The sequence below is a fragment of the Vigna unguiculata genome, chromosome 4, assembly GCF_037176805.1.
Source record: "Vigna unguiculata cultivar grain cowpea cultivar isolate G323 ecotype 2 chromosome 4, ASM3717680v1, whole genome shotgun sequence".
NCBI lineage: Eukaryota > Viridiplantae > Streptophyta > Magnoliopsida > Fabales > Fabaceae > Vigna > Vigna unguiculata.
In genome coordinates, this window is record NC_140795.1 from 31,749,626 (window position 1) to 31,765,995 (window position 16,370).

At 33.3% G+C, this 16,370-nt stretch overlaps 1 protein-coding gene and 2 pseudogenes across 2 annotated transcripts in view; all 3 read right to left on the reverse strand.

Moving 5' to 3' along the window:
* Nucleotides 1–9,574, reverse strand: part of POL{LAMBDA} (DNA polymerase lambda (POLL)) — a 31,410-nt gene extending 21,836 nt beyond the window's left edge. The window contains exons 1-6 of one of the 2 annotated variants that reach the window (XM_028069413.2): nt 9,330–9,574; nt 9,047–9,184; nt 8,225–8,533; nt 7,933–8,011; nt 7,705–7,835; nt 4,586–4,648 (exon numbers count right to left, since the gene is read on the reverse strand). In XM_028069413.2, the coding sequence (XP_027925214.1) occupies nt 4,586–4,648; nt 7,705–7,835; nt 7,933–8,011; nt 8,225–8,533; nt 9,047–9,184; nt 9,330–9,509 (900 nt within the window). In that variant the 5' untranslated portion in view covers nt 9,510–9,574. The remainder of the gene's footprint in view (nt 1–4,585; nt 4,649–7,704; nt 7,836–7,932; nt 8,012–8,224; nt 8,534–9,046; nt 9,185–9,329) is intronic. The other variant, XM_028069414.2, reaches the window with a different exon arrangement.
* LOC146887030 (mediator of RNA polymerase II transcription subunit 25-like) lies at nt 1,427–3,563 on the reverse strand (annotated as a pseudogene).
* Nucleotides 1,985–4,222, reverse strand: LOC146887031 (mediator of RNA polymerase II transcription subunit 25-like; annotated as a pseudogene).
* Nucleotides 9,575–16,370: the final 6,796 nt, after the last annotated feature.

A 16,370-nucleotide genomic window follows, 5' to 3' on the forward strand; every position in this document is an offset into this window, starting at 1 on the left:
TAGATTGAAATGTGGCCCCACTTAGACCTTTTTGTCAATACATTTGCAAATTTATTTCCAAAGGATACAAATGGTGTACATTTCCCAATATCCAATGTCTCCTTTATGAAATCTCTATCTACTTCAACATGCTTAGTTCTAACAAGTTGCACTAAATTATGCGCAATATTTAGTAATGACTTGTTATCACAATGGAGTCTCGTAGACTTCTCCAAATCAATCTTTAGGTCTTCTAAAACTATCTTTAACAATAGTATCTCACAAATCCCTATGATCATGACCCTTCGCTTGATCTTGCCACAATATTTTGTTTGTTGGTGGTCCAAGTGACTAAATTTCCTCCAAAAACATGTGCAATATGTAAAGATAGATCTTTTCTTGTCTATAGAACCTACATAGTTAGCGTTTGTGTAGGCTTCTAAGACCATCTCACAGGCCTTTGTAAATATAATTGCTTTTTCGAGAGCTCCATTCAAGTATGGGAGAATGCGATAAACAACTATGAGATAAGTCTCCTTTGGATTACGCATGAACTGGATTTAACCCCTACAACATCGACAGTATCGATGCCTAGCCATACAAGTAGATAAAATTCCCAACCACCCTTTCATAAGATTCTCTATCCACAACTTCATCTTCAATTGATTCACCAAGTTTGTGATTTTATTAAATAGGTGTCTCTACTAGTTTGAATCCTAATTTACTAGTTTCAAACAATAAACCCATCACATTTTTGTGTGGGAGATGAAAATACCATGATGGGAATAAGTCACTTCAGTGCCCAAGAAATATTTCATTTTGTGTATCTCCTTCATTTCAAATTATATTATCAAACATTTTTCCAGGCTTCATTACATACCACCCATGAAATTGAATGCTTAATAAACAATATATGATCACCTAAGTTTTGTTTGTACCGCATTTTCTTCATTACAATAGTTAACCTGTCAAACCATGCTTTAGGAGATTGTTTCAATCTATAAAGTTCCTTTCTTGTTTACACACCTTTTAAACTCAAGCAGAAATAGCATACTCAAGATTGCAATGCAGAAAGGCATATGTGACATCAAATTGTTGCAAACTCCATCTATAATTAGTTGAAAGAGACGATAAAATTCCAACACTGTTCACTTTTGCAATAAGTGAAAAGTTTCAACATAGTCAATTTCATACGTTTGAATATATATCCCTTAGCTTCTAATATATCCCTTAGCTTTTAATTGTGCCTTATACCTTTCCATTGTCTGATCTACCTTGTATTTAACGGTGAATACGCACCTATATTCAACAAGATTTTTTTCTTTAGGAAGATCCACAATCTCCCAAGTTTTGTTCTTTTCTATAACAACCATTTCAACCATCATAGCATTTTTTCAGCCCTTACTATTCGATGCCTCACCCACAATTTTTGCCATAATGACAATATTCAGATGACCTCTGGTTTTGGACGCTTCTTTTGTTGCTGCAGTTGTGGAATTTTTTTGTTGAAGTAGAGGTAGCTGCAACTGTTGCTGGATTTGTGGAAGCTATTGTTGCAACTGAGAAAGCTTCTGCTGTTGGACCTGAGGAAGTTGTTGCTGCTGTTGTAGCAATGGAAGTTGTTGTTGCTGTTGTTGCAGCCATGGAAGTTGTTCCTGCTGCAGAAGTTGTTGTTGCTACATGTGAGGAAGTTGCAGTTGTTGTTGCAAGATGTTGTTGTTATGATTGCAACTACTGGTGTTGTTTCTGCATATGTTGTTGTTGTGAGTGGACAATTGTGGCTTAAATACAACCAGATCCCCAAGTAGAATCATCTCAATCAAGTGGAAGGCTTTGTCAAAAATAGATAGTTGCAATGTCAATGATGGTAATTGTATAACTGCACACACTGCAGCTGCCCAAGAAATTCATGTGGGTTCGTTGTCAGAAAAACTAAGAAATATGCCTTTCCTACATATTGTTTGTTATTCACGTGGTCCTCAGATATAAGTTGAACTATTTCCATTACAGAGAGCTAGTTTGTTGCAAGTGTTTCAGAGGCATAAGAATCCCTGTAACCTTCTAGTTTGGAGATTAAGACCGACAGTTCTTGTCTTTGCCCAAACAAGCTTCCCTGCTAGACCTTTACATATGAATTGAGGAGATTGCATACCACCTGATGTCTGTTGTGACCATAGCGCATATTAGCTGAAGCACTGTTTACAAGGGGCTGTGTTGAGAATAAAGAAAATAGGGATTGAGATTAATCTCCCTTGTGTATAAACCACACATAGGATAATCTCTTTATAATAGAGAGAGGTACAATTAAAAAGAGTAACTGAAAAATAAATAGAGTAAATAGAAGATATTGTTTGATATTGTGATTAACAATATTTTAATAATATCAAACAATATCTAAACAATATCTAACACTCCTCTCAAGCTAGAGCATACAAATCGTATGTGCCAAGCTTGTTACAAATATAATCAATTTTAGGCTCCCGTAAAGACTTAGTAAAAATATCTACTAACTGATCACTTGAGTTAACAAACTCAGTCTTGATGTCTCCAGACATGATCTTTTCCCGAATGAAATGACAATCAATCTCAATGTGTTTGGTCCTCTCATGAAATACAGGATTAGAGCTAATATGAAGAGCAGCCTGATTGTCACACACAAGTGTCATTTGGGTAACATCTCCAAATTGTAACTCTTTAAGCAATTGTTTGAGCCAAACAAGTTCACAGGCAGTTGAGGCCATAACTCTATATTCTGCTTCTACACTGAATCTTGCTACAACACTCTATTTCTTACTTTTCCACGAGATCAAGTTACCACCAATGGAGACACAATACCCAGATGTAGATCTTCTATCAGAAGGAGATCCTACCCAATCAGCATCTGAATAGCAAACAACTCCTTTATGGTTATTAGAACCATATAACAATCCTTTTCCAGGGGATTTTTTAATATACTTCAAGATGCGAATGACTGCATTCCAATGATCTTCACATGGAGAATTAAGAAATTGTCTTACCACACTGACTGCAAAGGAAATGTTAAGATGAGTAACGGTAAGATAATTCAATTTCCCAATCAATCTTCTATACTACTTAGGATCAGATATAGGCTCCCCCTGATTTGGTAGAAGTTTAGTATTGGAATCCATGGGTGTATCAACAGACTTTGAACTCATCAACCCAGTTTCCTCTAGAATATCCATGGCATACTTTCTCTGAGATATAACAATACCATCATTGGACTGTGCCACCTCAATACCCAAGAAATATCTGAGTTTGCCAAGATCTTTGGTCTGAAAATGGTGACAGAGATGTTGTTTCAACTGAGAGATGCCATGGTTGTTACTCCCTGTAAGAACGATGTCATCAACATATACTATCAAATAAACACATCCAGCACTCGAGTGTTGATAAAAGACAGAATGATCTGCTTTACACCGAGTTATACCAAATTGCTGAACAACATTGCTAAACTTTTCAAACTAGGCCCTAGTAGATTGTTTTAGGCCATATAGGGATTTGCGAAGACGACATACCATTCCAGAAGATTCCCCCTGAGCAACAAATCCAGGAGGTTGCTCCATATAGATTTCTTCTTGTAAATCACCATTGAGGAAAGCATTTTTAACATCTAGTTGATAAAGAGGCCATTGTTGAAGAGCAGCCATGGCAATTGTACCATAAAAGGTTGCATGCCTGATTGTACTTGTTGAGACATCCCAAGAGTGGGAATCATTATGCCATTCCTAGAAGAGACTATGGATGGACCAAGACCACTCATTGCATTTTGGTTCATGGGAACCCCACCTTGCACCATTTGGAGCCCTGAAAGGTTTCCTTGGCTCATACCAAAGACTTGTGGTCCCATACTAACAGCCCCTTGAAGATTACCCAATGTTTGACCTTGAAGACAAATTAGAATTGTTGGAAGATACTAAACGGGGTTCTGTCCAACCTGTTTAGGAACAGAAAAGAGACCCAAGGTTAGTGATGTTATTCCTGATTATCCAGATGAAAATACACTAAGCCGTGGGTAAAATATCATCCCACTAGATATCATGTTTGACATGTGCATGGCAACAGGAGTCTAACGCATTGAAAGAATTCCCTTAGAGGTTCCACCACTTAAGCCAACAGAGTTCATCACCTGCCAGGCTTGAAAGAGATTGCTCAAAATGTTCAAATCTGCTTAAGGAAGGGATTCACTCGATGCCAGGCTGCAGCATTAACACTCTAGGACCATCCACAAATATATATACTCTAATGTTTGAGACATCCAATCCTTGGTGTGAGGGAACATGTTTGAGATCCTACTACGACTAGAGATACGGTAAAACTACAATATATAGAAGGTACAAACCTCACTTAACAAAATTATAGGATTGAATTAGATCCACTTTCTAAGAGCTATCAAGCACTACGATAAATGAGTATTGTACTAGAGTAAATGTGCATATAATTATTATGGAAAAGAACTAAAAAATTGTAGTTGTACAAGGATCATGGATAAAGATATAATATGATCCATTAAAGCTAGAAAAATGTATTATTAATTAATACAATATTATTTAGATCTCTGACTACCGAGGGTTAATGGTTATAATACCTTCTCATCTGTTTCAAAGTGTTCTAATTTGGATAACTTCCCACTAGTTATGATCTCCTGAATCTGCATAGAGTATGCATAGAGTAAACTGTTAGGCAAAAAAATAATGAGGGTAGAATGTGTGTTATATAAGGAAATTTAAAAAAAAATAGTTATGATGTTAGTAGTTTTAGGGGAGAGACTTTGTGCGAAAGTCTATATATAGTCCACCCTTTGGGGGGTGTTAGGGGTCTTTTGTACAAAGAGTCTTTGGTGAGTCTTTGGTTGGGTAAACAGGGAATACCTTATGTGAAAGGAAGTGTCATGTGTGAATGATGGAGTATAATACTGATGATTTTGAAATAGTACTACAAAAGATATTCAGTCTATGTATCTGGTTTTGTGTTCTTTCTTTCCTAATGAAAGGAAGTTTGCTAGACATGAAAGAAATCAAATAACTGTTACATAGAAATCAAGGAAAGTGAGAAATTGTAAGGAGAGTACTCTATCAATGTTGAAGAGAAGAAGGAAGAAAGATTTGTACATGGTAGCAAATCAGATGGGGTGAAAAGTCTAGTGTTCAAGAAATTCTGGAAAAGCACTTTCAGATTAAAATAAACATAAAAAAATATTATGAACAGATATTGTTGAGATATTTTAGAAAGTTTTAGATTTTATTCCTATTGGTTTTAATTCTATATATTAGTTGCATCATGGTTTTATTACTAGCATATCAATCCCACAATCACAAGGATTTGTCTCCTAGGATAGGTTGTTCCATCACCATGAGGAGTGTGGTAGAGAGTTGAACTAGGAAACTGCACCAGCATAGCAGCATCAGACTTCAGCACCTGCAGAAGGCCACCAGCAGTGGTATCCACCCCCTTCTAATGCCCTAGCACCACAGATTTCACTTCCTTTTCCTTCCAGGGCCATTTAGTCGAAGAAGCTAGAATTTGATAGTGAGCTACTAGAGACTTATAATAAAGTGGAGATAAACATTCCTCTCCTTGATGCAATTAAGGAGATTCCAAATTATGCTATGTTCTTTAAGAAATGTGTACTTAGAAGAGGAGTCTAAAAGATAAACAAATTCAGAATATGGGGAGAAATGTGTCTACATTGATACATAGTAGAGATGTACAAGGATTTGTCTCCTAGGATAGGTTATTCCATCACCATGAGGAGTGTGGTAGAGAGTTGAACTAGGAAACTGCACCAGCATAGCAGCATCAGACTTCAGCACCTGCAAAAGGCCACCAGCAGTGGTATCCACCACCTTCTAATGCCCTAGCACCACAGATTTCACTTCCTTTTCCTTCCAGGGCCATTTAGTCGAAGAAGCTAGAATTTGATAGTGAGTTGCTAGAGACTTATAATAAAGTGGAGATAAACATTCCTCTCCTTGATGCAATTAAGGAGATTCCAAATTATGCTATGTTCTTTAAGAAATGTGTACTTAGAAGAGGAGTCTAAAAGATAAACAAATTCAGAATATGGGGAGAAATGTGTCTACATTGATACAGAGTAGAGATGTTGCCTCTCAGTCCTAGTCTAATCTTCCACAGAAATGTGATGATCCTAGCACTTTCTAAATGGCACCAAAATAAGGAGAGGAAATCGAATGTATATTATAGAAGGAAATTTACTGAAAAAAAGTAATTAGGCAGGTAGTTGTGTTGGTGGAGGAGACTTTCCGAGAAAGTCTTTATATAGTTACATTAGGGGTTGTGAGGGGGATGTTTTTGGAGTTCTTGGGAGAGCTAACAGAGAACTACCCTATGAGAAAGGAAACACTATCCTTTGTATGCAAGGAGAAGGTAACTGTGACAAAGGAATATCACAGACATTACTGAGAACCTGGACAAATGTAAGTTTTTGTGCCCACAAAGTTGAGATGATTTAGAGGAAGATGATTGTCCCTGATTTTGTAAACAACCCCAAGGGATATAAAATCCCTGAGAGGAAGCCATCCCAAAGTTAAAGAATCAGAGGCTATTAGGGTCACCAAAGCATTAAACACCAATCAACTTCGTCTTCACCAAGTGTCAGTCAACAATATCTACACCAAACAAAATAGAGCATCTTATTTTACATGACTACAGAGTGCAAATAAGAATTGAGTTCTTCTGTGCTTGACACGGATCTCTAGCCAAGACAAAGAAGCGCAACCAGATTTTGCACATTGAATCAAAGTGAGAAAGATCCAAAGAGGTGTGAGGCATGAGGCTGGGGAAGAAACCCTAAAACCCAATATTATTTTGAATATTTTACAATCTATATTTATTTTTTGAGTCCACCAATCTTATTTTCACCAGGAAAATATTAAAGATGGAATACAATTTAATGTGTCCTCTAGGAATCAACTTAGGTTGTGCTCTGTATTAAAAAATTTAGAAAAGCCTAGTATTTTTTTTATTTCACTAGCAATGCTTATCGATAGTCCACTCTCTGTTAGGGGTCTTTTGTACGGAGAGTCTTTGGTTGTGTAAACAGGGAATGCCCTATATGAATCTTCCTTTGTATTTGGATGTTAGTGTGTAGTACTAACAATTGTGGAAATAATACTGCACAAGATATTTGGTCTAAATTTCTGGTTGTGTTCTTTCTTTCCTGACAAGACACATAACATAACATAGTTGTTTGTGTAGTTACCTAAACAAATTTAAAAGTAAGCTCTACATCATTACAAAAGAAGAGGCAGAAATGTCTTTCTGAGAACCAAATTAATATCACTTAGCTATTTCGTAGACTTACTACAAATGAATAAAACGAAATTTCACAAGACAAAGGAGAAGGTAGATAAGCTGCAAAACTAAATAAACCAAACAAATGTTCTAATAAAAATAACCATAATTCAATGGCCAAATAATAACAAACTTTGTAAAAGAATCATATCTCGTAGATGTTAACATGCTGAATGGATTTCCAGTACAACTAGACAATGCCATGCACATTTATTCCTAGTAATAATAAATAAGTAAGAGGATACCATAGAAGACAACAGAAATTTCAGAAGACAAAATAGTGCAAAAGAGCAATAAATCTATTGGGAACTATGATTCAGAAATTAAAGATATATATTGTCTTTCAAAGTGACAAACTACGAGACAGAGTGTCTAGTGACATAGTTCACTTACATGATCTTTCAATGATTTTCCAATAGATGGCAGGTTGTTTATCTGGTCAGCACTTTCAATTTTAAATGGCAACTTCTCAATAACAGCAATAGCCTTGTAATAGCTAAAGGACCTTCGATCATCTCCCAATGCTTCAAACAGCATACCACAATAAATAAGAACACCAGAGTAGCACAAAATATAAAAAGATTGCAATATGTAGGAGACTAGGTGTAATAGAAGCCTTACCTCTATATATGTTTACAAGTTTCCCAAATATCTCTGTTATGTTTTTGTTTTGATCAGGTGGACAGTATGATGAAGATGACTGCAAAGTGCACCCATGTTAGCGGAGTTTTGAGTGTGTGTGCGTGGTACAAACACTAGACACAGTTATATGAACCAGAAGATAGAAAAAGTATTAATTATATATGTCAGAATCTTATTCTTAACAGAGATGCCTGAGAAAAATTATTGTTTTGGAGTAAAATATTGTCACCAAATAATGTTCAGCTGTAGGCGGATAGATCTTAGCACTTACAACGTCACTTTCAGAATCAAGATGTTGAGGTCTTGTATTTCCATAACTTAAACTATCACCTTCCTCATGGCTGCTTGTTGATAAAAATGAATCATTTTTTCCTCCCTGATCGTTACTTTCATGATTTATAATTTCCGTGTATTTCGTCTTTTTATTATTATGCAATTGCTGAGGATCGCTCTGGCCTGGTTGAGGGTCCAAAGACTTTTCAGGTTTGCCTTGAGGATTCAAGTTCAGTACATACATATCTTCAGATACTATCTCCCCTGATTTCAAGCAGTCCTCCAGCCATTGATAAAGGAGAACTCTCTGCACAAATCAACGTAGATCATTAACCGGAAAACAATTAAATAACTAACTAAACAAAAGACATGTAAAAGCACATTCCAAACACAAAAACAGAAACCCAAATTATACATTTCAGAGGAAATTGCTATACCAACAAACTAATCCAGTACCAATTACAGTCCACATAAGTCAAAGTACAATACTACAATACACACATTCTTAAAAGTAAAAAGGAGATCAAAACAAGATCAAGACCCTTCAAACACTATTATTAGATATCCACTTTGATCCTTGAAAGATAAACTCAAACCGAGACCACATTGACCCTATATCATCAATAAATACATCTATTAGCCCTCCAAAAGAACACAAGCTTCTTAATAAACTGCTAGGGAAATACCAATCAATATTTCTGATGAAATACCAATCAAAAATGGGGTTGTTTTATGGATACTATTGTTGTCCTCCTTACATCTCCAAGGAGACATAATCAGACTAAGCACTCATACATCACATAATGAAGAAAAAACCAACCCCTTTAAAACGTGACAAACGGTCCCTATCCAGTTGTTGAAGAAGCGTATCTGAGTTCATAGCAAAAACATGAGTGACCCGTTTGCAGAAGCGCTCCTCTATCATAGCCCCCATTTGCATCAACCGCTCCTTCCAAATCTGATACATGAGAAAAAGTGAAGAAACTTAGAAAAGATGAAAACTTTGAAACTTCAAAGGAAAATAAAAAAGGTGGGTTTTGAAAAATGACAAATGTACAACGATATCCATTGTTAGCCGGTGAAACTTGAAACTTGTATTGTACCTGGAGTCGACGGGCTTGGACTCCTTTGGGAACCAAAAACACCACCATGCCTGAGAACATTCCGCTAGGATCGGGCTCTGGTTTCTTCTTTGGCGCCATTTTGCAACGTTTACTTTCCTTGTTGGTGGCTTCTACGAGAAACCACGGTGATGCGAGTGGCGCATGCTTCAGTGCGTGCATCCAAAGGTGTAACCTCTTGGAACCAGGCTGAAGTGTCGCAGCTAATGTTGGACACGTAAGCAATAACGCAGAAACAAATAAACATAGTGTTTTCGAGACTTGGAAGAGAAAATAAAAATTGAAAAAGTTTTAAAATTTAAATTTAAAGGAGTAGATATTTTTGAATTTTTTGCTTTTTTTCGTTTTTTTTTCAAATTAAATAAAATATAATATCATTTGTGTTTTCTTTCTTATTATTTTTACCAAAATTCATCTATGTGCACTTTTTTTGTTATATATAGAGCCGTTAAAATGGGTTATAACCTGCGAGTTCGAGTCGAGTTGGATAGAAAAAAAATTACAAATTTCAGTACGAAATTAAAATGAACCCAACCCATTAAGAATCCGGCTCATTCAGGTTGAACCTGTGATATATTATATATTATATATTATATTATATATATATATATATATATATATATATTATATATATATATATATATATATATATATATATTTATATATTATATATTATATTATATATATATATATATATATGTATATATTGTAGATAGGGATAAAAAACATGTTTCAAGAGATGAAAATGTTGTGGATTTATTCATTCAAGATTCTAATACTATAGTTTGATAAGTGACAATAATGATTTGATGTTAGATAGTAATTTATATTTTTGTGATTTTGGTTTGTATTTTGAGTTTAACATAATTTGGGATTTTATTTGGATTGTATTCAAGTTTATTTAGATTTTTAATCGGAATTATAATTTAGTTTTCTTGAGATTGAAGAAAAAAAATTGTGTGTTTTTTTTTAATTAAGTGAGTTAGTGAGTCAACCCGTTTAACCCGCCAACTCGTGGTGGGTCGGGTCGGGTTTTAGTTTTGTTGGCTCGCTAATAAGTGAGCTGAGTTGGGTTGACCCACTATGTGGTCAACCCGTCGCGGGGCGAGCCGGGTTGGGTCGGGTGACCCGTTTTGACAGCTCTAGTTATATATTATGTTTTCCTTAATTCATTGATATTATAAAAATAGTTGATTATAGAAATTTTACACAAAAAAATTAAATATGATATTTTTTACCATAAATTGTGATATATTTATTAGAGCTGTCTAAACGGATAACCCGGTCCGACCCGGCTCGACCCACCATGGGTTAATAATTTAGTGAGTTAACCCAACCCGGCTTACTTCTTAGCGAGCCAAAAAAATCTGAACCCAACTCGACACACCACAGATTGGCAGGTTAAACAGGTTGGCTCACGGGTTCACTTAATTAAAAAAAATACATTTTTTTTATTTTTTTTAGTCAAAACTAAATTGTAATTCTAATTAAAATCTTAATAACTTTAATACAATCCAAATACAAACCCAAATAAAAAAAATTACAAATTATTTATGTGTTGGATAAAAAAACCTAACATCACCCAAATGTAAAACCCAACTTAATAAAAAAAATAAAAAACAATTGTGTGACCCTTTGATCTGCGGGTTGGTGAGCCAACCCAGCTCACCACGGGTTCAACCCGAGTGAGTCGGGTTTTACATGAGTCGGGTCAAAAATCAACCAGTATTGAAATATGTAAAAAATTTCAACCCAACCCGACCCGAACCCGTGGTGAGCCGGATTAACCCGCGGGTTCCAACCCATTTTGACAGCTCTAATATTTACTTGTCTCATCACACTATCATGTTATTTAAGGTGTATGTTCTCGTATAAGTTCCATATACCTAAATTTCCATGAATAAAAGATACTAATTATTTTCAAGGAGAAGGTGTATTTTACATAAACTAGTGTATACACAGGCATGGTCGCCCCCTTGTGTATGCATTTTTTAAATATACGTGATGTTATATTAGTAGGTGATGATAATGTAATGTTATTAAGTTAATATATAAAATAAAATTATTTATTAAAAATAAAGTCAAATATATAAAAAAATATGAGAGAATAACTGTTGATAAATAGAGAAAAAATAATAGCAGAAATAGATGATTTTATAAAAAAGTTTGTAAAAGTAAAAGTAAATTTTCAAAAATTTAATAAATAATTATATTTTAAAGGGTAAAATAGATATTTTGAAATGTGGATACAAAAGAGGAAATCATCTTTATATATTGTTAAATATATATATATATATATATATATATATATATATATATTTGTATTAATATTTGTATAACCTCAATTATAAATAATAAATACTTAGTTACATGCATCATTAAAAAAAAGTAATAAATATGACAAAATATTTCTAATATCTTTTTTATTAGGTTACACAGTTTTTTTTATCTCATTATTAGAACATTCTTTTCTATTTTATCTCATTATTTTGAATAGTCTTAATCCTTTCTATTATTTTGCTTTATCATTTAGTTCAAAAGTATCAATTTGGTCCTCCAATTTTCTATAGTCTTAATTGAGTTTTAATTTTTGAAAAATTGATATAATTTGATCATTTTCGTTAAATTTTTTGAAACAATATAAGGATTTTTCACTAAATTAACATAAGGATTATGTTAATTACACCGAGAAAGCAAATCATACTCATTAACGGCTTCAATTTTGATGAAAAATCTTTGATCTCTCTCAAGCCATAACGAAAATGACTAAATTACATCAATGTTTCAAAAATTGGTACTAAATTGAGACTAAAAAATTTTGAAGGACCAACTTAATATTTTTAAATAAAAATAGGAATCAAAAGAATGATTAAATCTTAGTTTTTTTTTTTATTTATCTTTATTTACAAATACCAAAATTCTATGTAAGCACACTTCCACCAAAGGAAGTATCGCCTCTTTTCTCATAGTTATTTTGCAAATTATTATTATTATTATTATTATTATTATTATTATTATTATTATTATTATTATTATTATTATTATTATATCTCTTATTGATTTGAACATTGGTAAGTCTCCTACAAGTAGAATATTTTCACAAACACTTTTAAAACATTTTAGCAATGACCGAGAGAGTATGGATAATAAATAGAGACAATAAACAATTTATTTTATACTAGTTCACCCAAAATTAGGCAACCCAATTCACAAATGTGTCTGGTGCTTCGTGAATCATTTGCTTCTTAACATTGAACCTATTAATATAGACTTAAAATCACAGTTTCACTCCCTTGCCCAAACACAACGCCACGTTCTTCATTTTCGTCCCTTCTCTCTCATTAGTTTGAGACCCTCGATGCCAAATCTTATGCCCCCTCTCTCTCTCCCACCTCCAACAATTGTTCATCCACTTCCTCTACCTCTTCGACACTTCCAAAGACCTTATCTTTTGCACTTATTAGATGAGTTAAAGGCTTGATCAGACGACCAAGTTATCAGACAAATCAGGTTATATACAAGTGTTAGATGACTTAAGGTAGTTGAACTCGTTAGACGAATCAAGACTACAGATCAAAATACAAGAACCAAACAACTCAAACAGTGCAAAAGCATAATGAATGTATCAGACAATTGCGTTAACCCGACGAGTCATTCTAAAGTAGCAAAGCACTAGACTTCTACAAAAGAGTAGATGAGTCAAAGTAAGCAGGCAAACAAGCAAAGAAAAGAAGGATTAGACGAGTTAGAAGAACTAGAACAAGTCAACATGATGCAATAAACGAGCCTATGCAAATGCACACAGAGACATTAGACGAGTATCTATCAAACGAGTCAAGTCAACTCCTGGAACAAAATACTAAAAAACTTATTAGATGAATACTTCCATTGGACGACCTAATTGCAACAATGATTGACGAGTAAAGAGTCAAAGCACAAAAACAAGTATCAAATTGATAAAACAAATCAAGTTCAGAATGGCATGAAAGAAATTTGTCTAATCATAAGGTGATCAAGATCAATTGCAAATTGATTAATGAAATATGTAAGTTGAAATTGATGATCAAGATGATTAAGAGAATTGCGCAACATGTCTCAACATATTTTGAACATATTTTGATTGAAAATCAAATTATGGTGACAAGGAATAATTGAAGATATTACTAAATACACACACATACACACACACACACACACACACACACACACACATATATATATATATATATATATATATATCCATTGCAAATTGATTAATGAAATCTGTAAGTTGAAATTGATGGTGAATATGATTAAGAGAATTGTGCAACACGTTTCAACATATTTTGAACATATTCTGATTGAAGATCAAATTATGGTGACAAGGAATAATTGAAGATATTACTGAATACACACACACACACACACACACACATATATATATATATTTATGTATGAAGAAAATCCAGAAAGCTAAATTAATATCAAAGTATCCATAAAAGGAAGTAATTTTGAATTCCTCTTGGATTGATTATTCTAAATGTTGTCATATCAATATTGACCAAATCACGAGACATGAAAAAAGAACTTTGCAGATTGAAGGCTGTGAGAGTATATTTTGATGATTGAGGCCAAAATGTTACAATGTTTGAAACTCAAATTGTTGAACGACCAAAAAGGAAAGAATTGATAATTCATAAGAAGTAATACACTTAGAATATCCAAACTTCCAAAGTGAAAAATGACAAAAGATATTATGAGATATATGAAAATATGGATATATTTTGCATTAATGGTCAAGTGATATAAATGCATCTATAAATATCAAGACCGAGATGAAGAAGGGAAGAGACAAAAGAGAAAAGAAGGAACTATTGAAATACTGTCAAATTCATTCTTGAAGAGAAAGAGAGATTACTCCATGAGCTTATATTGTCATATTCATCTCATTAGAAAGTGATATTGGGTTGAGCAAAATCATTATAAATCCTTCACTGTGTGAAGTGACCCTGTGAGCTTCATTGTAACTCTCCTGCATGAGAGATCATTTGATTATTGTGATTATGAGTTCTTGATCTTAGGCGAAGATTGAGACATATACCTAACGAGGTTAAACTCATTGTAACCTTGAGAGGTTTATACTTATGTTCCTAGAGAGGATTTCTAACCTCTTAATCACATAAAGATTAAACAAAAACATAGTTTTCCCATTTTAATTGAGTAGAGTAGAAACCAGGGAATCACTATACAACAAAAATGACTTTAGACAACACTAAACGAGACCATGGGTATAAAAATGTGGTCTAAACATAGTAAATGCAACACTTTTTTAGACGTGACTTAAAAATTATCCTAAGAAACATTTATATAAATGTTGCTTGTAAAAGTGTGGGCTAATCCATAAAAATGTAGTATAAAATACACTAAAAATGACTGAAAATGCAAAATTTAGTTCTAAAAACTCAAAAATTTGAATTTCTTCCCTCACTTTGATTTTAGACTTAAAACACCAAGATCTTAGAGTGTTGGAAATGTGAAGTTTTGAAAAACACGTACATCAAAATCATTGTCTGTTATGAGGATCTTAAGCAACGATTTTAAAATTGTTATCGTATTGAAAATCGCAGCTTATTACCTATATCTACGCTCACCTAGACTACGCCTAAAGCTTTTTTGTCTAAACTTTAGCCCACAGTTTTTATGGTTTAAGTCACAATTTTGTGTTGTCTCTTAAAGTGATTTTTGTAGTAGTGGCAATCAAAAGAAATGGCTAAGTTAGAGTAATTTGGAGTGTATAAAATTTGTCTAGTGTATGACAATGGGGGAAAATATAGAAATAATACTTCAAACTAAGCTAAAATAATCCTAAAATGCTATGCAAATGATGTATGAACTATTTCTAAAGCAAGAAACTAAAATTGGACAAATGTATGATTCTACAATATGAAGGCATTGGTTTAATCACTTAAAATGGATTCTAATGCATGAAAATCACATATGAATGGAATGTATGAACAAGTTTATCTAAACATGTTTGGAACTTTAAAACTAGCTAAAATGATGTAGAGTATGACAACAAAATGTGTTTGTTGAAATGCGTAAGTGAAAACTGAATTTTACAATGTGTTCGACAAAATGCCTAAATGAACTAAAACAATGAATTATGCATAAAAAGGATTGGAACAAGTTTTATTACCTAAAAATAACTAAGATAGGCACACGTAACTAACTAGAAACTCAAAATGCTCAAAATCACTCTATAGAAACCAATTGGACAAATTTACCATTATTAATCAACTTTTGATAACAAGTGCAATATAAGGTTCTAAAGGCAAATTCGAGTTAAATGCAATATGAATGCATGAAACATATTAGAATCACTATAAAAAATCATGATAAACATGTAGAAACACTAAACATCATGCAATGCACAAAATCACAAATCAGACCAAAGTTGGCAGAATTAACAATTAGCACCAAACTTTTATGCAATTGTAGTTTAACATGCAATAATTATTTATATTCAATGCAAATGCATGAAATATATTTTAAACATTAGAATTATCCAAGAGAAATATGAAAAAACACCAAATTATGTCAAATTTACATATTTGCATGTTAAACCAAAACTGGCAGAATTAGTCATGAACTAATTTTTATCAATTTTTTACATGTAATGCATAATGTGATTTTTATGTACAAATTTGAGTTATGTAGAAGTGATGAGCCATTACTTTCTCATATTCCATTGCCTTTTTGTGTCCATCTTGATGGTTATTTAGTGCTTAATTTTCTATTGTTAGTGCATTTTCATCAATTAGGCTTAATTGGGCAATTATTTCGAAATTTGATTAATTTGACATTAATTAGTCTAATTTTTTATTCTAATTATTTTTTGGTATTTATGTGAAGCAATTTTAGAGCTTAGACACTAATCTTAAGATGAAGAGAGAGTTGTCATGTCATTCCCACATCATTGTCACATCAGTGCCATGTCAATTCGCTTGTTCATGTCATTGGGCCAACATTTTGGCCATAGTGGCA